General features: G+C 53.5%; 11 protein-coding genes across 13 annotated transcripts; 7 read left to right on the top strand and 4 right to left on the bottom strand.

Annotated features, from left to right (window-relative positions):
* Positions 1 to 499: 499 nt before the first annotated feature.
* On the bottom strand, positions 500 to 1,653 carry CKM354_001227500 (uncharacterized protein; the record flags this gene model as incomplete). 2 transcript variants are annotated; one of them, XM_044807793.1, is made up of 4 exons in its annotated part: positions 500 to 804; positions 915 to 1,130; positions 1,186 to 1,387; positions 1,465 to 1,653. In XM_044807793.1, the coding sequence occupies 4 exons, from the start codon at positions 1,651 to 1,653 to the stop codon at positions 500 to 502; spliced, it is 912 nt and encodes a 303-aa protein (XP_044663728.1). The 2 variants fall into 2 exon arrangements, with proteins under 2 accessions (XP_044663728.1, XP_044663729.1); XM_044807794.1 differs by lacking the exon at positions 500 to 804 and having other exon boundaries at positions 895 to 1,130.
* Positions 1,654 to 1,872: 219 nt separating this feature from the next.
* CKM354_001227400 (uncharacterized protein) lies at positions 1,873 to 2,345 on the top strand (the record flags this gene model as incomplete). The annotated part of the gene is made up of 3 exons (XM_044807792.1): positions 1,873 to 1,875; positions 1,926 to 2,237; positions 2,301 to 2,345. The coding sequence occupies 3 exons, from the start codon at positions 1,873 to 1,875 to the stop codon at positions 2,343 to 2,345; spliced, it is 360 nt and encodes a 119-aa protein (XP_044663727.1).
* Positions 2,346 to 2,672: 327 nt separating this feature from the next.
* On the top strand, positions 2,673 to 3,545 carry CKM354_001227300 (uncharacterized protein; the record flags this gene model as incomplete). The annotated part of the gene is made up of 1 exon (XM_044807791.1): positions 2,673 to 3,545. The coding sequence occupies one exon, from the start codon at positions 2,673 to 2,675 to the stop codon at positions 3,543 to 3,545; it is 873 nt and encodes a 290-aa protein (XP_044663726.1).
* A 29-nt stretch (positions 3,546 to 3,574) lies between these two features.
* On the bottom strand, positions 3,575 to 4,708 carry CKM354_001227200 (uncharacterized protein; the record flags this gene model as incomplete). The annotated part of the gene is made up of 1 exon (XM_044807790.1): positions 3,575 to 4,708. The coding sequence occupies one exon, from the start codon at positions 4,706 to 4,708 to the stop codon at positions 3,575 to 3,577; it is 1,134 nt and encodes a 377-aa protein (XP_044663725.1).
* Positions 4,709 to 5,071: 363 nt separating this feature from the next.
* On the bottom strand, positions 5,072 to 5,608 carry CKM354_001227100 (uncharacterized protein; the record flags this gene model as incomplete). Its single annotated transcript, XM_044807789.1, has 1 exon — positions 5,072 to 5,608. One exon carries the CDS (start codon positions 5,606 to 5,608, stop codon positions 5,072 to 5,074), a length of 537 nt encoding a protein of 178 aa, XP_044663724.1.
* Positions 5,609 to 6,778: 1,170 nt separating this feature from the next.
* CKM354_001227000 (uncharacterized protein) lies at positions 6,779 to 7,393 on the top strand (the record flags this gene model as incomplete). The annotated part of the gene is made up of 1 exon (XM_044807788.1): positions 6,779 to 7,393. One exon carries the CDS (start codon positions 6,779 to 6,781, stop codon positions 7,391 to 7,393), a length of 615 nt encoding a protein of 204 aa, XP_044663723.1.
* Positions 7,394 to 8,856: 1,463 nt separating this feature from the next.
* On the top strand, positions 8,857 to 10,953 carry CKM354_001226900 (uncharacterized protein; the record flags this gene model as incomplete). Its single annotated transcript, XM_044807787.1, has 3 exons — positions 8,857 to 10,104; positions 10,162 to 10,607; positions 10,674 to 10,953. 3 exons carry the CDS (start codon positions 8,857 to 8,859, stop codon positions 10,951 to 10,953), a joined length of 1,974 nt encoding a protein of 657 aa, XP_044663722.1.
* An 883-nt stretch (positions 10,954 to 11,836) lies between these two features.
* CKM354_001226800 (uncharacterized protein) lies at positions 11,837 to 13,366 on the top strand (the record flags this gene model as incomplete). The annotated part of the gene is made up of 1 exon (XM_044807786.1): positions 11,837 to 13,366. One exon carries the CDS (start codon positions 11,837 to 11,839, stop codon positions 13,364 to 13,366), a length of 1,530 nt encoding a protein of 509 aa, XP_044663721.1.
* Positions 13,367 to 15,696: 2,330 nt separating this feature from the next.
* On the top strand, positions 15,697 to 16,927 carry CKM354_001226700 (uncharacterized protein; the record flags this gene model as incomplete). Of its 2 annotated transcripts, XM_044807784.1 has the most annotated exons (4): positions 15,697 to 15,802; positions 15,861 to 16,131; positions 16,210 to 16,547; positions 16,611 to 16,927. In XM_044807784.1, the coding sequence occupies 4 exons, from the start codon at positions 15,697 to 15,699 to the stop codon at positions 16,925 to 16,927; spliced, it is 1,032 nt and encodes a 343-aa protein (XP_044663719.1). The 2 variants fall into 2 exon arrangements, with proteins under 2 accessions (XP_044663719.1, XP_044663720.1); XM_044807785.1 differs by having other exon boundaries at positions 16,210 to 16,927.
* A 122-nt stretch (positions 16,928 to 17,049) lies between these two features.
* CKM354_001226600 (uncharacterized protein) lies at positions 17,050 to 18,878 on the bottom strand (the record flags this gene model as incomplete). The annotated part of the gene is made up of 3 exons (XM_044807783.1): positions 17,050 to 18,532; positions 18,591 to 18,634; positions 18,687 to 18,878. The coding sequence occupies 3 exons, from the start codon at positions 18,876 to 18,878 to the stop codon at positions 17,050 to 17,052; spliced, it is 1,719 nt and encodes a 572-aa protein (XP_044663718.1).
* Positions 18,879 to 19,542: 664 nt separating this feature from the next.
* Positions 19,543 to 22,572, top strand: CKM354_001226500 (uncharacterized protein; the record flags this gene model as incomplete). The annotated part of the gene is made up of 1 exon (XM_044807782.1): positions 19,543 to 22,572. One exon carries the CDS (start codon positions 19,543 to 19,545, stop codon positions 22,570 to 22,572), a length of 3,030 nt encoding a protein of 1,009 aa, XP_044663717.1.
* Positions 22,573 to 22,620: the final 48 nt, after the last annotated feature.

Raw genomic sequence — 22,620 nt, 5'->3', positions numbered from 1 at the left:
CGTGAATGCGTCTTTTGCCACCCGGGTTCAAGCATAAAAAGCGCCTGGCATCGCCTTACGTTGTCTCTTTCTTGAGTCTAAACATCCCACCACAGAAAGCAGCCGAACCACTCACGACAAACCTCAAGTGACTCAAAGCACAACTCCTCTGAGCCCCCGGGTCAAACTCAAAGCATGTCGTCACGCAGTGAGATCTTCGTCAAACGTTGTACTATTTGCAGCGGGGAGGGCGGCAAGCACTATAAATGGTGTGGAAGGTACGAGTAGTTCCATCGGGCCAGCGAAGCCTGTATGGTCCTCTTCGCTGGGCTGAGCCCCGAAGAACAGCAGTAAGCATCGAGACATGTTAGCATCATGAACGATATGCAACAAATTTGAGCCAAGTTTGACTCTTTCTTACCGCTTGCGCAAGTGGCCGGCACGTACTGCCCTCGCAAGAATATTTCCTCTATTTCATACTTTTGCTCATTGTATATCATGTTCGTCGTCGGACGTCGATCTAGGCTTGACTACCCAGCGACTTTTCCGGGTACGCACCATGTCTCCCAGCCACCCTGCCCCCTCTCCTTGTGCGATGCGCGGCAACGAACATCCAGCAAGCAGCAATGACGCATGCAACGAGAAACAGCTTCAAGGAAAGGCTCATGCCCGTAGCGGTAGCAAGGATCTGCTCGCGGCTCAAGCGGCCAGCGACGTCGGCAAGTGCTTCCTTGCCAATGCTCTCTCCCACCACCTTTGCGCTATTGCCGCCGAATACTTCGTCGTCGTCGAGTGGAGCGACGGGTTCTGCGTGGCCTTCGAGTCCTGTGAGAAACGCACAATTAGCCAAATGGTGTTCTGATGAGCTCCCAGTAGTGACTACTGGGATCCGAAGCCACATACATGGGAGAAGTTCTATAGCTCAGCCCTGATACCTTCTTCGGGAACTTCGAGTTCGCCGCTCTTGGCAATCTTGACGTCCTTGGAAGGTCTGTCGCGGCCGTCTTTAGAAGCATTCTCGATCTTGTGGACGATGTCCATGCCCTCAAGGACTTCGCCGAAGACGACATGGCGGCCATCGAGCCAAGATGTGAGGACGGTGGTGATGAAGAACTGCGAGCCGTTGGTGTTCTTGCCCGAGTTGGCCATGCCTAGGGTGTTATCGGTCAGCTCTCCATTCGCAGCATATTGACATGTTGCACGTACTCAGAAGACCCTTCTTGGAGTGCTTCAACTTGAAGTTCTCGTCATCGAACTTGTTGCCGTAGATGGACTTGCCACCAGTGCCGTCACCATTGGTGAAGTCACCACCCTGGATCATGAAGTCCTTGATCACACGGTGGAAGGTGGAGCCCTCGTAGCCAAAGCCCTTCTCGCCAGTCGCGAGAGCGCGGAAGTTCTCGGCGGTCTATCACCATGTCCATCGTCAGCCATGCTGCCTATCGGGTGTACACCATTGCTCTTGATCTCCAGGTTCTACCGTACCTTTGGAACGGTCTTGCCATACAGACCAATCACAATGCGGCCCAATTCCTCGTCGCCATGCGTGATGTCGAAGTAGACCTTGTGGGTGATCTTGGGGCCCTTTTGCGCGTCGACGGACTGGGCGAAGAAGACGAACGCGAAGTTCAGAATGACCATAAAGGACACGAGGAGACGTTGCAGGGAAGCCATGGTGGTTGTGTGCCCCAATGCGTGTGGTGGGCAAGGGAGACAGACAGAGTTGGAGGGATGGAGGGACAGCTCCAACTGCCAGCTGTGGTTGTCGGTCCCTGGCTCGGCATTGCTGTCAACGGACTCACTTCCGCTCCGACACCTGCACTTCCGCAGCTTCACAAGCACCGCGACTCTATCATCTGCATCTCCGTCCTCGCTGTACTCACCACCGCCGTCATGGTAAGTGCATTGGACTCTGTTCCATGTGACCGCGTACTAACACTGTCCAGGTCTTCATCTTCGGGACCAACTTCGCCGAGTCGTACCTCGTACGCACCTCCCTGCAAAAGTTCTACGGCATTGGGCCCAAGGTCTGCCAGCAATTGATGGCCAAATTCCACATCCACAACACGGCGCGCATCGGAAATCTCAAAGACCGACAGATAAATTCACTGGCCGCCGAGCTCAGTACGATGACGCTGGAGAACGACCTGCGCCGCCAGTTACAGGACAACATCAAACGATTACGAGATATGGGCGCGTACCGAGGGCGAAGACATGCAATGAGCTTGCCTGTGAGAGGGCAGAGGACGAGAAGCCAGGTGGGTGACAAGATCCGGGCGTGGATGGCGGAGCTGGAGATGAGTATACTGACGTGAGCCTAGATCATGACGGCACGAAAGCTAAACAGAGTCGAGCGGAGAGGGTAGGGAAAGAGCAGATGATATTGAAAGCATAGCGACGGCGCAATAGAGAGGGTTGAAAGAAGTGAAATTATACGATGCAGGATACCAGCGATACCATTGTACAGAAAACGTGTACGAACAGGGAAATGACTTGGCCGAATTTCCTCACAGACATTGGGCCCATAACTGCGCTCGTTGACCATTCATCACCAGAGCCGAAGCTGAGACCAGCGGCGCAGTCATTCCGCAAGTACCACCTGCGCCTTATCGGACAAAGACGGAGCGTCCAGTGGAACAATGCATTGTTCGCTGAAGTGCTTTCCGGATCGAGCGGTCAATAGCTCACAGCAAATGAATGACCATGTGGCAACACTCCTCCTGTCAAACATTCACGGCCTAAGTCGACCTCCGCTGTTGATTCTGCGCATTCGCCTCAGCGCGTTGAAGATGAACATCGATACGATGGGATCGTATCAACAAATATCTCACAATCATGATCCCGAGCAGCCGCACACGTCCCACGACCCGGCCTCGCCATGGAAGCCAGACTACGTCGATGAGAAGCAAGACCTGGCTCGACGTACAATTTCATACTTCAAAACACATATCAATCAGATCATGACCGCCGGCTTAGTGGTCCTTACCTTGATCCAGCTCCTCGCCATTCAACGCATGACAAAAGCGACCGCGACGATCACCTCTGTCGCTGTCCAGAATTACACCACGCATAGAAGCTACGGCGCCGACTGGCGCTACATGTCACTGGAAAATAAGTACGACGAGTTATGGAACCACGAACTTGTTGCCGACAACGGCATCATCAATTTGCCGCCTTACGACTCCGGAGGCAAGAGCATCAACGGTGAATTTGGTGCCATTGCGATGCTACACGCCTTGCATTGTTTGGGAGGGATCCGTAAGGCTCTGCAGACGGCGCGCAACGATGCCATCACCAAGAATGGACACGACATCGGCCTCGACCCCAGGGCTGACCCCCATTGGCCGCATTGCTTTCACTATCTCAGACAGATGATTCTGTGCCACGCAGACGACACTATAGAACGCGGGCATTTCCTCAATGGAACTTTCTCGCCAAGCGCAGACGATCCTGCAGTCATCGAAGGCAGCCTCGACGTACGGCAGTGTCGCGACTCAGAGAGGTTGTTCGAGATGAGACGACAGCACAGTGATGCGAATGTTGATGGCGTGCCCATCGAATGGTGAAAATATTGCTTATGGATATGCAGCACGGCCTACCAGATCAAGACTCCCTTGATCACGCTGCCCTCTTCCATCTTCTTCTTTGCCTCCTCAAATTGCTCTAGAGGGAATTCTTTGAACATCTTTCCTACTGGTAGAATGCCATCTTTGCTCCATTGCACCAATTCTGGCAGCGCCTCCGCCGGATCCCTGTCGCCTTCGATGACGCCGACCAGCCTTCTCCCATTGACCATGTGTTGCAGACAGTCCACCTCAAGCTTTGCATCTACCGGCTTTACACCAACCTGCAAGACCGTGCCGTTCTTTCTAATTGCTCCGAGACATTCGTTCAGGATAGCTACACTCGGCGTTGTATCCAGGATTGCTGTTGCTCCGAGGCCTTGCGGGCTCATCTCTTTTATCGCCTCCGCCAGGCTCTTTTCGCCCAACGCTTCTTTCGTCGACAATAGTCCTTTCGTAGCTCCAAGCTCACTTGCAAGTTCCACTCTTCCTGGGTTGATGTCGACTGCGATAATTGTCCCAACCTTTCTCTCAACTGCTGCACAGATACCCGCCAGGCCGACACCACCGAGTCCCACGACCGCTACCACATCGTCCGGGCCACACTTCCCCACATGCGTAATCGCACCCGCTCCAGTCATAATCCCGCATCCTAATGGCGCATACAACTTCAATTCATCGGCATCCCTCATCAACTTCGTCACATTCGCAGCCGCCGAAACCTTCACCGGCGTCGGAGAAGCAAAACTCGACTGCCCAAAATATCCACCACCAATAACCTTACTCGTATCGTTTTCCAGCACAAAAATCGGCTCATTAGCCTGCAACGTCAACTTCGCATGCTCGACACAATACGCCGGATGGCCCGTCGTGCAATACAAGCATTCCAAGCACGCAGCAGCAGACAAGATGACGAGATCTCCGACTTTGAAGTTCTTCTCTTGAGATTTCGATCCAAGTTTCACGACTCGTCCTGCACCTTCGTGGCCCAGCACCCGAGGGTATATCCCGCCATAGCCTGAGATATCTGTATGACAGACGCCTGTGGCGATCATTTCGATCAGAAATTCATCTTCTTGTGGCTCTCGAGTGAGCAGTTTTTCGAGTTTCCATGTGTGTTGGTCGTAGGCGACGATGCCTTTGCTGGGGATTGTGTATTGGGACATTTTTCGAATTGATAGGATATGTTGGAGGGCGTTTAGGATGAGAACCTTGATGGATTATCTGGAAACCAAATATTACTTTGATCAGAGAAGCTGTTCAAGTCGACGCGTGCATAGCTTGGGACACCTTCGTCATAGGTGGAGGTGGGGTTGAGTGAGGCTAAAGTCTAGATCGCATCGAAAGAGTTAGAGAGAGCCAGGAAAAGGAATGGTGCTCGGGTGACCGGGCTGCGTGCAATAGTATTGATTTGAAATATAGCAAGTGCAGCTATCGTGCAAATTGGGGAGTAAGTGACCTATACAAATGCATCATGCCACAGTGCCTGCTTGTTCCACAATAACACTCATCGCCAAGCGAAGCACTCTTCACTGCGAGAAGAACGCAACCCCATCCTCTAGAGCAACAGTAATAACATCAATGACCGCCTGCCCTTCCCTTCTCTGCTCCTCATCCACAACGCGTTTCGCAACCTCATTACTGAAACTCAGATGCGCAAACAATAACAGCTCCAGGCCACCCTTCACCACCTGCGACGTCCCTGCCTCATCAAAGAACACCTTCTTGCTCTTCACAACCTCCACCGCCTTTGGGTTGTTGACCGCGAGCGTGGCATTGACATGTTCGATGAGACGTTGCGCGTCAGATTCTGTCAGAGGGTTTGGCAAGAGCAGAGAATCGTAGAAGCCTTTTCGAGTGGCGAGGTAAACGGGATTGAAGTCGATGATGAAGGGCAGTTGGTTGATGAGTCCACCGTTGTAGTTCTGGGTGGTTTCGGTGAGTTCCAGGACGTTGCGGTTGATGGTTGATACGTCATTGTAGACTTTGTCTACTTGGGAGGATTGAGAGGATGCGGTGGTGGAGAGGAGGGAGATGGCAGCGAAGAATGTTGTGTGCAGCTTCATGGCGGCGGCTGTTGCTAGATTGGGTCAATTGTAGAGGATAAAGTGAGTGTTTCTATCATGAGGGCATTCTGGGACTTTGTTATGTTGAGTGGTTGGCAGTTGTGACAAGCGCTAGCGTCCCTTTGCAGCTTTGTGGTACCGGAGACACAGGCACGCCGACCATTTGCTTCTCACGAGGCACGGATTTTTGATGATGCATATGCATACAGCAACGAGCAGGCCAATCTTTGGGCTCGATGGACTTTCTCTCGAGCGCTTGGAGGGTCTTGGTCGTCCTCAAAGCTGTGCGAAATTCCACTGGAGTTGAAAGAGCCGAGGTCTCTTGATCCGAAGGCGGTCGGCGTGAGCTCCGTGGAGAAAGTGTGCACGTTGCTGCCACATGGCGATATTTTTGGCCGATGACACTTGCATGTGCAGGCGCAGCGAAGAACGAAATTACTCCCGACGAACGACCAGCGGTGGCATCAGGAGCAGACACCACCGGCTGCGTGCAGGCTGATGAAGATGGCGCCGAGCACTTGCGATGTCGATGCTGACGTTGGCAGGCCATCTCCTCCCTCCGCCGGGATCAGCAGCTGCCCGCGACTGACGAAGTGTCTCGCGGAGAGGGCGATGAAGAGCCGGAGGTGCGCGATAGTGAAGATGTCGATGCGCCGCCCGATCGAGCAGATGCGGTTCAGCTTTTCCACTCGCGAGACGAGATGAAGTGCGCATCCCGGTCGCACGCACGCCTCGCCTACACCATGCCGTGGCAGCTGCTGTTCCGCGCGGAGCAAAACTCCGCACCGCCATCCATGTCTAGGCCCGAAGATAGCACACGCGCGAGCCAGCAAATCTCATCAACCCGGTCGCTCGTGCCCAATGGACCTCGCGTGACGGTGACGATAGCACTCTGTCTGAAGCACACGTTCTCCTCCTGGGCAATGCGTTCCGGAATCGCCACCCGCGCTGCTGCGAAAATCTCTGCGAGACATCAGACATGTCGGCATGCGCTATACATCATCCTACGCGTCATTTCCGAGAACTCGGTTCGTTCGCGGGGGATCATAAGAAGTCGGCCTTGACGTAGGGCTGGCGACCAATGCGTTCAGCGCGAGATTCGATTTTGCAAAGCCTGCACTTTCCTCGCTGGCAGTGTAACTTGCCACTACAACCTCTCCCACCAACAACATGATGAGCGTTCAAGCACCCAGCGCGGCGATCCCCTTCTCACTGTTACGAGAACTACCACAAGTCACAGCGAGCATGGACCAAGGATGGACATACTCTGCCATCGAATCCTGGATCGAGGACACCATTCAGAAGCTCTCAGTCAAAGCTGGCCCGACGAAAATGCTGAGCACGCTCGTCTCCGAAGACATTGTCCTGGCTGCAGTATGCTGCAACTGCTTGCGCATCCTCGTCCTTTGCGACCCGGAATCCGCCACCGAGACGATAGAAAGTCTGCACGCCGGGACAGGAGCGAACAACGTACAGGCTCTGGTCGTTAACATGTCCAACTGCCATCGATGTTCTGGCGGCAAGCTTGGTCGCGAAAGCATCAAAAGCAGCTTCTTCGAGGACCAAGCATTGGCTGCCACCGGCATGCTGCTCAAGCAATCAATGCTGAAGCCCATGTACATCCGCGCTGGGCCTGACAGCAATCGTGTGCTGAAATCTACCGAGGAAGAAATTCTGGGCGCAGCAGCTGGTGGACTGTATGTCATGACTCTGGACGCTTCGAATATGAAGACAACGCTCGCGACACAGGCGCTGTCACAGCTCGTACAAGAAGGGATCTCCTGAGAGCTGGATGACTATCAACTGATCACTGCGAAGATGCGCTCGCTGCTAAGAAACAAGTGTGGCAATTTGGAAGTTCCAAGCGAGATCCGTGATAGGCGGCCATCCTTCAATCAATGTGCAAGAGCATAAATGCTGGCAAGCATTGGCCCTTGTAGAGCTCAGTGCTACCGGCGCAGTTGTGCGGCAACTACCTGGGAGATGATCTGCATTCGCTCCTACAACAGCACAAGCCTAAGGCTTGTCTCAAAGCACCTCGATGTGCTGCTTGAAGACAACCCACGCACGGCTCAGCACCGAAATTTCACAGCTCCTAGTCGAGCGACTTCACAAGCACCGCCGGAAGACTAAATTGGTTTTGTTCAGCCAACAAGAGCCGGCCAGATCGATCTGGGAACGACAGATGTGAAGTCCTCGGCCCAGGCGCTACTGCACTGACAGCTGCGCTTGCCCACAAGCTCCTAGCCATTTGATATGGCGTCGTCAGACGAAGCAAATTCAACAAAGACAACAAGCGGTCAGGACGCAGTGAAAATCGACCTTAAAAGAGCATGAGTCGCTGCTACATAGCGCAGAGCAGAACCTGCCCCTCGCAAGCGCTAGGCCGGTGAGGCTCACCCTGTCTCAACATAAGATGTTTTCGCGCGCATATCGCAAGAGATATCCACACCTTTTGCAGCTGTCGTCTGCGCATAGTGTATGGAAAGCTTACTAAGAATACAACACATCAATGGTCGAGTTACAGCATATTCAGCAGATACTCATGATCTAGCACGAGTGAATCTTGGTTTTCAGAATACTCATACAAATATCGAACACCTCCTAATACAATCTCGCACTGATCATACTATCGACTATCATTATCTGTATCCATCGGTCCAAGACCACATGCGTGCCAACAAGCTTTCCAGCGGGTTTCTTCATCACGCACATTCCCACACATCTGAATGATGACCAGCTGGTACCAGCACAGACGGCGTGACCGACTCTCGAGGATCTTACAAAGAGCATATCCTCTCTGGAGGTGATCGAGTCAGTCTAGTTGGAACTCATAATCATTTCCTCCCGCGATTTGCGCCCTCGAGGGGGTTTGCATGTGCTATAATTGGCCTAACAGCATCATTTGGTTCTCAAAGAAGGCCTACAGACGCCCACGTGTCTCCATCCCTCGGGATCTATCACTGCTTGTGACACAAACATTCCAAGCGCACCCATGAGTGATCTGCTATGAGACCTGATCATGTCTCTCCAACGGGTCACAGGTCAGCCGAGGACAACCTCGCTGAGCTTGGAAGCAAACAAACCCCTCATGAACGCAGAGCACAAAAAGGGCATACTGCTCCCGCATTGACCTGCGAATCCTTCCTCCATTACCAAGCTGTCGCGTCTGTCGAGATATCTGAATCAACCAAGCCTCAAGGATCTCCATCTCTTACTGGCTTGACAACATTCAAGAACGATCAATCATGATGCGACTCCTCCTGCCGTCCACTTTGTTGTCGCTCATGTTCCACGGCTTCCCCACTCCGAGTGATGCCGCTGCAATCTTGCGACATCGTTCAAGTGGAGGTAATGGAACTGGTTACTGGGGCCAAAATCCGAATCCATACTCAAACCCGTACTCGCCATATCCTCCCGGCTACGGCTCTTCAGGTGCTTCAGGTGCTGGACAACCACACAGTGTTGGTTCTGGTCAACCCCAGAATCCAAACCCATATGCATCGTATCCTCCTGGCTACGGCTCTTCGGGTGCGGGACAGGCATACAGTGGCGGTTCTGGCCAGCCCCATAATCCAAACCCATGGGCAGCGGCCCATCCTGGTGGGTACAGCTCTTCGGGTGCGGGACAGCCATACAGTGGTGGTTTCGGACGTGGTCCATACGGCCAACCCCAGAACCCAAACCCATATTCATCGAATCCTGGTGGCTACAGCTCTTCGGGTGTTGGACAACGTTATGGTGGTGGTTCTGGCCAGCCCCAGAATCCAAACCCATGGGCAGCGGCCCATTCTGGTGGCTACAGCTCTTCGGGTGCAGGACGACCTTACAGTGGTGGTGTTGGAAGTGGCTACTACGGTCAAAGTTCCAACCCATACCCGCCATATTCTAGTGGCCAGAGCTCTTCAGGTGCGGGACAATCATACAGCGGTAAAGGCAAGCAGCCCGCATACAATCCATCAACTGGTGGGCAGGGTTTCGCGGGTGGAGCACCGTCTGCAGGCGACAAGAGACCTGCTGATGAATCACCTATCGATCCACCAAGAACACGACCTACTGTCGAAATAGCTGGCGATGAGATGATCCGCAAGTATGAAGTACCCGGTCGGGAAATCTATAATGCCTGGCTCATGGCGGACACCCCAGAGGCCGCTAGCCAGCTCATGTTGCGAGGTAATGCTCTCGGACCCGATCCACGGAATAGGGACTGGCAAAGGCATGGGATCCAGCGCGCGTTGACAACAGCAGAATGGACCATCACAGACACCACCTCAACTTTGGGCCAGACCAACCTGCTGGGCCTCAAGAACATTGTGCGACCTCTGCAGGTCGGTACAGAACCCAATGCTCGTTGGCGTTCGAGGCGACTTAGGAATGTCAATGTCGAGCCGTATGACGGGAATAACCCCAGGACCACGGGCGCCAACATCCGCGTCAAAATGGAACAGAACAAGCCGTACCGTCCAGGAGGCCACAGATCGCGAGCCACAGTTCCTGTGAGCGTGAAGACAACAGACCTGGTTACGTTGACAATGCACTGATCGTGTTATTAGGCTCTTGGAGGGTACTATGAGACCGTCATTAATATCATAGATGGAGTCATCATTGCCGAGCAACATCAAGACTTGTACCAGCAGTGGTCAATGCGAACTGCTAATTCGCTCCCCTTGAAAGATCTTCCTTGGGATGCCACCTGGTCCGATGCAACGTGGTATCTCTGGGTATCGATGAGAGGAGAGCGTCTTCAAGATGGCGGTCATAAAGCGGATGGTATTCCATTCAAGACGAGCTCGACCGGTAACCCCTTCGAATACATCGAGCCTCGTATCGGTTGGAATGAGCTGCAGCTAAGTCCAAGAACGCCGAGACATGCCAGGATGGGCAATTTCCTCAACTACATCTTTGTGACAAATATTCAGGACACCGACACATTGGCGATTCTCCTCCGATGTACGCAGTCTCGCGGGTTCGGCGACCTAACCTTCTACATTGGGCATTGGTAAGTACTAGAAGGACTACCGGGCGAAGATACCATGGCGTCGAGCTGTGACTGATATGAGTACAGGTGTTTCTACGCCTTGCTGGGAACAAATGCCAACCATATGGTAGCAGAATTCCTAGCACAGCATGCAGGTGAAACTTTGCTGGGCCACAAGGTATTGATGTCAGCGACGATACACAATTCGGTCAACATCAGAGGCCAGCGTGGACCAGCGATCCAATGGACAGTATCGGACGACGTGAACGGGGCGTATTCCAGAATGAGAGCCTTGGAGCAACAGTGGTTGCCGCCTGTGAACCAACGCAACTCGTATTGCTATCCGGATATTGGAAACGGGAGGTAATTCATTGAGCCTGAACTAAGCCATGCGTTCAGGGCAAAGCCATGCTGTTTGACGAATTGTATGGTAGAAGGCCATTACTGAAGCTTGTTGAGCGTATCTTCATCTCTGAGTGTTTGGATCCGGCGGGTCTCGTCCGCAGATGGGCTTATGACCAAATATGTGGCTTGTGGGAAGAAGCAAGCTCAGATAGCACGAGATATCCGTACGACTCTTGCTGGGTTGAATCGGCGAACCTTGATTATGCTACTATGTCTTTGGATCTTCAGACCAGTTCCTGTGCAGACAGCGATGCTAATCTCAGATTGGGATCCACTCTTCGGGCAAAGCCTTGCCTGCAATGCCTTCTTCGACTGCCGACAACCGCAACGAGAGTTAACAGTAGCAAGAGCGTGAGGAGATGAATACGATAGATGTCGGATCAAAGAAATTGCGTGACTGAACGAGACCCCGCCACGTGACGGTCGTCAAATCTCCACTTTTCGTGGCGAAGAGGCGAAGTTCTCTCGGCGACAACGAAGCGGCACCACTCACACTTCGCCGTCAGCTCCACGTTCTTGGATTTCACATGCCCAAACGAGGAGCATGATGAGTGTGTCTGCTGCGTGAGCTGCCCACCCCGACGTTGCACGCTCAACACACCCCACAGTCCTTACCAATCGCCCATTTCCTCGTCCTCTCCTCTTCCCTATAAACAGACTCGACGACTGGCGGGCAAGCGAAGGCCTCATTTCACCACCCAGCGCTAGCGATAAAAGCAAATCACCCGCCCCTAGGCACACGCTTGACGTATACCACGATCACCACAGCCGAGGACTCGCTGTCGGGGACACCATAGCACGGCATTGTTGCACAGCGACCGACGTACAGACCAGGCCGCCCGAGCATGACACAGACGACGTATTGCACTGCGAGAAGCAGCACTTTTGTCACCAATTCCACCAGCGAATGGCATGAGGAGCCCACGCTTGGCGCCTCTTCAGGCGCACACCTCGACGCGGACGTCGCGCGCGCGAGGCAACGGAGACGGCATTCGAGTTACAACCCCCGATCATGGAGTGCCGAGCGGGACAATGTGCAGATTGCGGTGGACGAATTCTTGAGCGACCTGGGCCGCAGGCTGGCCATGGTGGAGAGTTATGGCCAGCATACCTTCGATGCTGGCGTTAATACAGTCTTCGACACGCTCACCTCGATTCACACACGATGCATGAAGGAGTTCGAAGATGTGCGGGAGTCGGGGCGGAGACGACACAAGGCTTTCGTGGACGCACTTGAGGCGCAATACAAAGACGCTCTGGCGAAGCGAGAGACATTGGAAGCCAAAGTGCAGGAAGGTGTCAAGATGTTGGAGGAGAACCTGGCTGCGTTAGAACAACGGGCCTACCACATCCGGGAGAAGGGTGCCATTGCCACGGCACACGACATGCTTGATTCTGGTCTGGCCTATATGGACGACAAGGCCACCAAGGCTAGTAATCTCATGCTTGAAGGTGCTGATGCTGCCCGCCGAGCGAAGGAACGCATGAAGATCAGGATCGAAGTCGCGTTGGAACAAGCCCGGAAGCACGGTGTTATTACCTACGACATGCTACCGGAGCCATGGCGAGTGAACCCTTACATCCTGTCTGGCTACCGCTTCTCAGAGAACAAGCTCCATTGTGTGACCTCCTGCTTCACCCTCTCCAACGAGTTCGTCAACATCTGGAGCCACGCCATAGGTCTTCTTATTGTCCTCGCACTGGCGTTCTGGATCTACCCTTCCACTCCCGCCTTCACCAATGCTACTGCATTCGATATCGTCATCGCTGGAGCCTTCTTCTTCGCCGCTTGCAAGTGCTTGGTGTGCAGTACGATGTGGCACGCCATGTCCTCCATCTCGAATCAGACACTGATGGAACGCTTCGCGTGCGTGGATTACACTGGCATTTCCTTACTTGTCGCAGCTAGTATCATGACGACAGAATACACGGCTTTCTACTGCGAGCCCGTCAGTCGCTGGATCTATATGTCGCTCACTTTTGCGCTGGGCATTGGTGGTATAATCCTACCTTGGCATCCTACCTTCAACCGCGCGGATATGGCTTGGGCGCGTGTAGGCTTTTACGTGTCCCTGGCGCTGACAGGATTTCTCCCAATGGCACAATTGACATATGAGCGCGGATGGTTTGAGACCATTTACTTCTACGCGCCCATCATGAAGAGCATCTCCGTCTACTTTCTGGGTGCCATACTATACGCAGCCAAAATCCCGGAGCGCTTCTTGCCAGGATGGTTCGACTACCTCGGCGGTAGCCACAACCTCTGGCACTTCGCTGTCCTGGGCGGCATTCTCTTCCATTATACCGCAATGCAGTCTTTCTTTGGGGATGCATTCAAACGAGCCAACGCACCTGCGGGATGCTCGTTGTATTGAGGCGATCGGTGCGATATTTCTTTGTGGTTTTAGTGACAAGCGTTCGAGCGGGGTGCATAAGAGTAGGAAATAGGAAGGCATCGACGAGCATGAGCATGGCATCAATTTCAATATTCTGTAAAAGGCCTTGTCTCAACACAGGCATTGCATTGCTAGACCTGAGAAAGACTGGTCGAGCTGTACATATTGACGACAGCAGCTGCATGGAGGGAGATGGTAGGGGCGGCATGGAGCATGGCATTGCATTGTCTGGGTTTACTTTCATCCTCTTTTGATCGTTTGTAAATATTCAATGTCACTTTTTCATCTAAGGCCGCTCTGGCATATCTGTCCTACGAAGCAGGTTTGCCTGCGCGTTGACATCGCGTAGCTGGTTCGGACAGCCACACAGCGCTTTGGCTCGTGGGCTGAATCGTCAAAGTTGCGGCACAGCCACTCCGCTTGACTCGCCAAGATGAAGGATCCGCTGCCTGCTGGCGGCGGCAACGTGACATTCGAGTGCAGGCAGCTCTGTATCTGGGAGGGCGCTGGAAGGTCGGATCTCGTTGAACACTTGAGAATGATCACATTCATGCTATAGTCTCCCGCACCGAATGATTCGTTCGAGCTTTCGCAGCGCCAATTCTGCCCTCCCCAGCAACACCTCGTCTTGAGCCGGTCAGCCAGACGTACCACATCGAACACGATCAACGCGCCTTGTAGCTCGGACAACAACAGCATGGCAGACAACAATGCAAATACCAACGTTGCAGACCATCAACCTACCATACACAGATGCAGGAAAGGCGGCATGCCTAAAGCGGCCATACTATGCACCCTGGCCGCGCTGCCGCTGCTCGCACTCTACTACGCCGGGCGGTTCGCCGCACGCGAAGCACGACTGGCAGCCCGTTCAGTACGAAGTTTCTGGTGTCGTTTGCCACTCGGGCCCCTCACAGGCCGATATCGTAGACGAAGAGAAAAGCACAACGCGAAGAACATGTTCACACGACTGCCTGGAGAACTGCGTAACAGTATATACGATCTCCTCGCACCAACAGGGACGATAATAGAACCTTTAGATAGCTGTTGGCATCTCCGCTGCGAGAATCTCGATGGAACACTCACAATTACAGGATCGATCCGCGCCAAGTTCATCCGTGGGCGCTACATGGAGTCAGCCAGATACAGCCCCGAAGAATGGCGCAGAATAGTGTCGATGACACAAGTGTGTCGTGGAATGCGTGAAGAGACGATTCGACACTTTTACAGCAGCAACATATTCGCGTTCCGTCGCCGGCGCGACCATTACGATAAATCTTGGTATGATATGGAACGAGCTCAACCCAAGTATCTCGAGCACTGGCTGCGGTCACGGCCACCAGAGGCGCTGCCATTCCTCAGACTGGTCTTCATTTCGTATACTCGTCGTCCAGGCCACCCTGAAAGGCAAGATGCCAGCGACGCCCTGAAAGATGCTGCTTGGATCCTGCACCGCAAGGGCCAGTGCATCATGACCGGCGAGTATTTGGTCATGCTGGACTTCGCGTCGAGTCGGCATCTGAGGCTCGTCAAGGCTTTCCGGTCGCATGAATGGCGGGTGATATTGCATGACTGTCCAGTCTGTCTGCAGCATATCTCGGAAAGGTGGAGGCTGTGTGAAAACAGCGACCAGTGGCGAGCGGCGAGAGATTGTTGGCATGACCAATTGGATGCGGGAAAACTGTCGTGGAAGGACGCTCTTCATATGATTGATGTGATCCGAGACTGGAAAGCTTGAGCAGTGGCTTTCCTGAAACAACGACATTGGAAGCAGCTCGAAGGACTTTTTGATGAGCTGGAACATATTTATCAAACCCAATGCTCCCAACAGGCACCGACACTATCGCACCTTGATAGTGGTGGATGTCTCCACAATTCGTCGCGAAAGCGGAAATGCTTCGCAACGTCTCGACCAAGCTGATGGTCAAGGCTGCGATGCAATGCACCACGAAATCGCAAGACACCGACGCGAAGCTGTCCTTAGGAGGACAGACTTTGTAGTGGCTCGCGACACTGTATGTTCGCCCATTCGAATCCTTCTACTGCACGAGGACATTTCGAGACACAAGCGTGACAAGCCGGAGGCGTCTGCAGGTCGGGTATTCCAGCCGGCAACAAGTTCGTATCACACCACGGACCCATACAACATCACGCCACATCAGACGTCCTCTGATACATCTTTTCGCGCAAGCCCACGTTTCTGCATAATCACTTGCTCACCTCTGTCAAGCCTTAAGAGTGCAGGACAGCCTCACCATCTGCGAAAATGACAGCCACCAATATCATCACTGCTACGCACAACCGCAAACATGGTCGAACTACCGAAAGGAATGCAACACGTCGACCGTCGTGAATTGCTCACATCTCTACCAGCCAGAATACAGTATTTGCACCAGTTCTTGGAGTTTGGACCAGGTTTGCGCGCCTAACAAGCCCAATGAAATACTCAGCTCCATTCTAATGAGAAACGCAGACGATGTCGAAGCGCTCGTCGATGGCCAGAAATACATCAAAATGGTTATTCCCGCAATCGTGAACATGGTCTACAAGAAACTTCTCCAGCATGATATCACAGCACGAGTCTTCTCCAATCGAGACAGTCGCGTCGAGGAAGATCCAGCGGTCTGGATGACAGAAGATAGCAGCACGATTCAGAATCGGAAAATGTTTCTTCGATGGTATTTGATCAAGCTGAACAGTGATCCGACGAAGTTTGAGTATTGGGAATATTTGGACAAGGTTGGGTAAGCTGGCCCAATGTTACAATACGTTATGTACAGCCCATTGGAAGAGTTCACCTTGCTGACCCGGCTTGTGATCAGCCTCATGCACGTAGGTCGCGGTCGTCGCAACCCATTACACGTGGACTACATCTTCCTCGGAGCTTGTCTAGGCTACATCCAAGACAGCATGGTCGAAGCAATCCTCTACCACCCGACTCTCAGCATGCGCCGCAAAATCGCCATCGTAAAAGCCGTGGGGAAGATCATCTGGATTCAAAACGACCTATTGGCGAAATGGCATACAGTTGAAGGAGCAGAATATGCGGAGCAGTTGTATCAGGAGGAACAGCAGCAGCAACAACAACAAAAGCAGCAAAGTGACCTGAACGGCAGCGAGGAACAAGAAGGATACCTTCATGGTAAGAAAGTCCTTGGTGGTGAGGAGGACAATCAAAGATCCCCCTTGTCCACACCAAACGTCAGCACTCCCCTTGCCGCAGTAAAAGAAGACTCAGCATCAACGCATACAACAAGTACAAATGGAAGCGGGAAAACAAGTCTAGGACGACCAATCGACGAGGTCGACATCAAAGAGATGAGATGTCCATTCAGCGGTATGGCGATTGAGCAAAGAGCAGAAATGACACGACCGACTTTGAAATCTATACTGGACGAGACATCAATGGGACACGTCTCGCAATCGCAGCAACCTCCGAGCGGAATTCCAAAACTGCGGCTAGTGAAAGGAGAAATGTTAGGCAAGGAAATATTGGAGAAAGAGCCTTGGGGACAAGATGTTGGGTCACCTGTTAGGTAGTATTGCGAATGAATTATGAATGTGATATATACATATCCAATTCTTCCTCTCTTTCCAATGATCTCTTTTGTTGATTATAGCAATGGCAGTGTCCCTCCAGCCCACCGGCGTCGGAATAAGACTTATACCACAACACCACCACTATCAAACTGTCTCGGCTCTCCCGCAGCTTCAAAAGTGCCATTGCTAAGACGGCGAAGACATTGGGCTGAGCTTCCGCCCGGAGCCACCCAAGTGACGTTGCTTCCAAGAGAAGCCAGGTACGCCACAGTCTGGTTATCGTACGCATATTCGAACGACACCTGATTGGGCACAAGTTGATCATGCAGACGAGGAGCGGCGAGAGATTCCGCGGATGTTGCGTTCTTGTCAAGAACATTCCACAAATTTTGCACAGTCGCGGTGAGAATCCTTGATCCTCCAGCTGCTGCTGTGACGAAGTACAGAGTACCGTTGGAGTGCTCAACAATAGTAGGCGTAATGCTGGAGAGAGGGCGCTTTCCAGGTGCGACGTAATTGGCAGGGCTGGCGATGAAGCCGAAAGCATTGCTTTGACCGGGCACAGAAAAATCGTTCATTTCGTTGTTGGCGATGATGCCGGTTTCGGGAATCAAGACCTTTGAGCCGAAGAGGAGATTGATAGTCGAAGTCAAGGCAATGGCCAATCCGTCGGCATCGGCAGTCGTTACGGCAGAGGTACCGGGCGTCTCAAGTGACTCCAGTCCGGAAGGATCGTAGTATGATGTGTTGAAGGTTTGGAGAGGGCTGATCTTGGCTTGCACTTCGGAGACGACCGCCTCGCTGAGAATTTCTTCCTGGTACTGGTCGAGGCCTTCGACGAAGAGAGGGTCGCCCAGATTGGCGCGTTGGCCATATCCGAAACGGAGGGCTTCATTGAAGATGTGGGTGCTCTCGTTGACGGCAGACGCCCAGCCAATGCTCTTGTAACCTTCGATGATCTTCATGATGGACATGGCGATGGTGCCAGATGATGGAGCGCTGCAACTGTGAATGTTGAAGTCTCTGTAGGTGATGGAGGCTGGCTTGCGAATGGCGACTGTGTAGTTCTTCAGGTCTTCCAGTGTCATGTTGCCGCCAGTCGCTCGGGTGTGGTTGATCCACGTCTGTGCGATCGGACCAGAGTAAAAGGCGTCAGGGCCATGCTCGGCGATGATCTCAAGCGTGGCTGCGTATCGCTTGCGAGTAATAGTGTCGCCGAGCCCAAGACGAGTGCCATTCGGTGCGAAGTCGATAGCCCAATTGGGGTCGTCTACCAGGAAGTTGCCAACAACGTCTTTGGCAGAGGCGACAGCGGAGTCCATGTACTTAACGAGGTCTTTGCCGACGACGAAGCCATCTCTGGCAATCTTGACGCTTGGCAGGACCAAGTCTTTCCACGGAAGCTTGCCATAGTTCTCATGCAGGTGCTGCAAGCCACGCAACTCTCCCGGCACTCCACTCGCCAGACCGCCGTACAAGCTGGCGTCGGTGTTGTTGTTGTACATGTCCTGGAAGGCGGCAGCGGGAGCGGTTTCGCGGAAGTCGATGAACTCGTAGCTGCCATTCTTCGAACGGACGAGCATGAAGCCTCCACCTCCAATGCCACTGAACTCATTAGCACGCCGTTCTGGTTGATGGTGAACTTCATGCACTCCTTCCTCACCTGTGGTACATCCCGATCACCCCAACACAGAGCACCGTAGCGACCTGCAGTAGCAATCAGCTTCGACGCCTCCGCCAAAACCAGCTCCGCACTTGCCATGGAATCTGCAGCATTGCCGCCCTTCTTCAGGATCTGAGCTCCGACCTCCGAGCATTCCTTGGACTCGCTGGCGACGGCGCCCAGCTTGTTGCCGTCTGCATCATCGCACGGCTCGCTCTGCGCAGTCGGAATGGCAGAAGACAGCTGCGAGAGCAGGAAGGGCGACAGCAACAGACCGGTGAGCTTCATGGCGGGCAGGTGTCTGCCAGGAATGCGGCCAGGTGGTGCGAAGGAGGAGGTGCCCAGTATATAAGACTACTGCACTCCGGCGGAGAATCTGGCGACTGCTAAACTAGCGCTGCTGCTGTGTTATATCGCACCGTGATCAGCTCATCAGCGTGGGCCGGGAGATCACCATTGACACATTTCTTTTGACGGGCGAGACTAGCACCTACATGTCGCCATTGCCACTCCTCGTCACTCGCCGACGCGCTTTCTGCCCTGGCCGCGCAGAGGGCTTAGCGGCGGCCAGGGCACGCGAGGCTATGGGCGTGGTGCCAGCCAAGCTACTGCAAGCATCACAAAACGAGCAAGAGCATTTTTAATTGTCCCTCCGTCGCCTTATCGCTGGAGCAGCCTGAGAAGGCAAGAGGGGCCCCGGCGACCGCTGATAGCCTGCTGCCGCTGCCGCATCGCTTGGAGCGGCCCGTCAAACCTCGGAGCTCGGAGTTCGACTGCCGTTTCTTGCTCCTTCCAGCTGAAGGATTGCAGCACAACATGGAAACAATAACTTCCGACACGCGTCTGCTGCCTGTCAACATGTCTTCTTCCACGTCCGCACCACTCGGTCGTGAGCTGAGCACGACGACACCTTCCCCCCCTGTGAATCAAGCGCAACGAAGGGCATGCAACTATGGCGCAGTGCCCCCTTCAGGCTGACAATGTGCTGGGGCCGGCCGTCACACAGGGATGCCGTGCCAACTTCGACTTCACCCTGCTATTCGAGGAGTCAATCTTATCCATCCTGCCCGCTACGCTTTTACTTTTCCTAGTCCCGCTTAGGGCTACGACCCTCCAACGCCAAGGAGTCAAGGTGCTACGGACTACATCTCTGCTATTCAAACAGGTTTCCATTGTGTTGCTGGCATGCGCGCAGCTGGCAATCCTGGTTGGATGGAGCTTGCAACCACTCCAGCGAACGAGGGCATCCGTTCCCGCTGCAGCCGTGTCCTTCATTGCTTCCCTCGCACTCTTGTATCTTTCTTCACTTGAGCATGCGAAGACAATCCGCCCAAGCAGCCTGATCAACCTCTGGATCCTGGTTTCATTGCTCCTTGATCTGCCACAAGCCAGGACGCTATGGCTTCGACCAGGCTCGAGGATCGTGCCTGTTACATTTTCCATCAGTCTCGCGGCAAAAGTCCTCATCCTATATTTGGAAGCCAGGAACAAGAAGAGATCAATCTTTCCACAATATCGGTTTCACGCTCCGGAGGCGTTGGTCAATCTGTACAGTCAGGTCTCACTATGGTGGATCAACCCCATGTTCTGGACTGGGTACCGGAGCTTCCTATCCATCGATAGCTTGTATGATATCGATGAGGGTTTGAGCTCGGCCAGCGCTGAAGCCACGTTCGCTCGACACTGGTTGAGACAATCAGGAGAAAGCAGGTGGGGCTTAGTCTGGACTTTGGCGCAATCTGTCAAATGGTCATTGATAGGGCTCGTTATTCCTCGACTCTGTCTCAGCGCATTCAAGCTCTCTCAGCCCCTTCTTATTGCCACAATCACGACTCTTCTGCGCGAAGGACTCAATGATGGCAACAGAAATGATGCCAAGGGACTCATTGCTGCTGCTGCATTGATCTACGTTGGAGTGGCCGTCACCACAGCACTGTATCAACGCCATCTGCACCGCATGATCACGAAGATTCGTGCAAGCGTCGTCAGTGCAGTCTACGCCAAGATTACGGACCTCGACGATGTACACCTCTCAGATAATGCAGCATTGACGCTCGTCACAGCAGATACCAATCGAATCTGCAGCTCGCTCCAGACCATCGACGACCTCTTTGCCACGCCAATCGAAATTGCTGTGGCGATCTACCTCCTCGAGCGGCAAATTGGCGTATCCTGCGTCGCGCCTGTCGCATTGGCCGTCGGTGTCAGCGTTCTCAGCTTCATCAGTTCGAACACAGCGATTCCAATGCAGCAGGCATGGCTAGCTGCAGTCTCTGCGAGGGTTGCATATACGTCTTCCGTCCTCGGCGCTCCAAAGGGCTTCAAGATGCTCGGACTGACGGATTACTTCATCGACACGATTCAGGCATTACGCGTGCATGAATTGGCCGAGTACGCGAGTTATCGGAAGTACGTGACATGGCGCAACATTTATAGTGCTGTACCACAGAGATTTGCTCCTCCGCTTACACTCATGATGTTCGTGCTCATTGAAGGACGACAGGCTCTGGACCCGACATCAGCGTTCACCGCACTGGCTCTCGTAGCATTGGTGACTGCGCCTATCCAGGAAATGATTCATGCGGTGCCACAGCTGCAGACCGCCTTGGCTAGTCTCGACCGTGTGCAGAATTTCCTGCAGTCGCACAACGAGGGCGACGTGTCTTCTAATGCTGGTCAGCATGTGGACTTGGCTGAAGACTCTACTGCATTCGAGCTGTTTCGTCTGCCAGGGAAAGCAGGCTCTGGACCAGCGCAGCCACTAATGCAGCTCATTGACGCCTCCGTCTCCATAGCTGGGAAGACGATCCTGCAACCTCTGAGCATGTTTGTAATGCCCGGCGCTCTGACTGTGATTGTCGGTCCTGTGGGCAGTGGAAAGTCCATCCTACTCAAAACGCTCGTTGGTGAGATGCGGCTCTCGGCGGGCACTCGTGCGCTCGAATCGGATGCGGCATTCTCATATTGTGCTCAGGACCCTTGGCTGCCAAACGATTCGATTCGTAACATCATCTTGGGACAGTCAGATCACGACGACCGATGGCTCGACTCAGTCATTGAGGCCTGTGCGCTGTCATCCGACATACGGTCTCTACCGGCACGCGAGCACACTTTGGTAGGAGCCAAGGGAGTTTCCTTGAGTGGTGGGCAGCGACAGCGAGTTGCATTGGCTCGCGCGCTTTATTCCAGAAAGACAATCCTTGTGGTGGATGATGTCTTTAGTGGGCTTGATACAAACACTTCGCAACAGGTATTCGCCCGAGTCTTTGGCGGCCATGGGCTTTGCAAGGCTCATTCCCTCAGTGTTGTTCTTGCGACTCACTCTCAACGCTATCTCCCAGAAGCAGATCACATCATTGCCCTCAAGGAGGGGACAGTAGTGGAGCAGGGTACTTTCCAGGACCTGGTCCCCATCGATGGCTACATTCGCAGCCTGGCTCTTACAGATAATCCGGAAGAAGAAGATGATCCCAACGTGACGGCAGCGAAGGACAGCGTTGCAGATCAGGCCGCGGAACCTGCTGCTGTCGATAAAATCACGATCTTGCAACAAGACCTGGCTCGCAAGACTGGCGACATCACGGTCTATAAGTACTACCTCCAATCCATTGGCTTGAAATTTTGCCTCATCCTTGGCATAACCATCGTCGGGTTCGCCATCGGAGAGAAGGCGCCCGACCTTTGGTTCCGCTTCTGGTCTCAGGCAGAGGCAGGCGGCAACCGGTCAATTCCCCTTGCTGTGTGGATCACAATCGCCTTCCTATTCGCTTTAATCTTCATTGGATCTGCTGGGACACACATCTGGGTCATGCTTGTTCATGCGGTCCCCAAAAGTTCCGCTCAACTACACAAACAGTTGCTTGACGCTGTCATGCACGCTCCTTACAATTTCTTCGTGAAGACTGACCCCGGAGTGACGCTGAATCGCTTTTCGAATGATATGTCCATCATCGAGGGCGAGCTGGCAGGTGCCTTTATGTAGTTCACAGACGGTGCTGCGGCAGCTATCGCTGGTGCTGCCCTGATCGTG

Source organism: Cercospora kikuchii, assembly GCF_019650295.1.
Source record: "Cercospora kikuchii DNA, contig_00009, whole genome shotgun sequence".
In the NCBI taxonomy this organism is placed as follows: Eukaryota; Fungi; Ascomycota; class Dothideomycetes; order Mycosphaerellales; family Mycosphaerellaceae; genus Cercospora; species Cercospora kikuchii.
The sequence above is the reverse complement of the archived record's forward strand: the minus strand, read 5'-3'. Positions and strand labels throughout refer to the sequence as shown.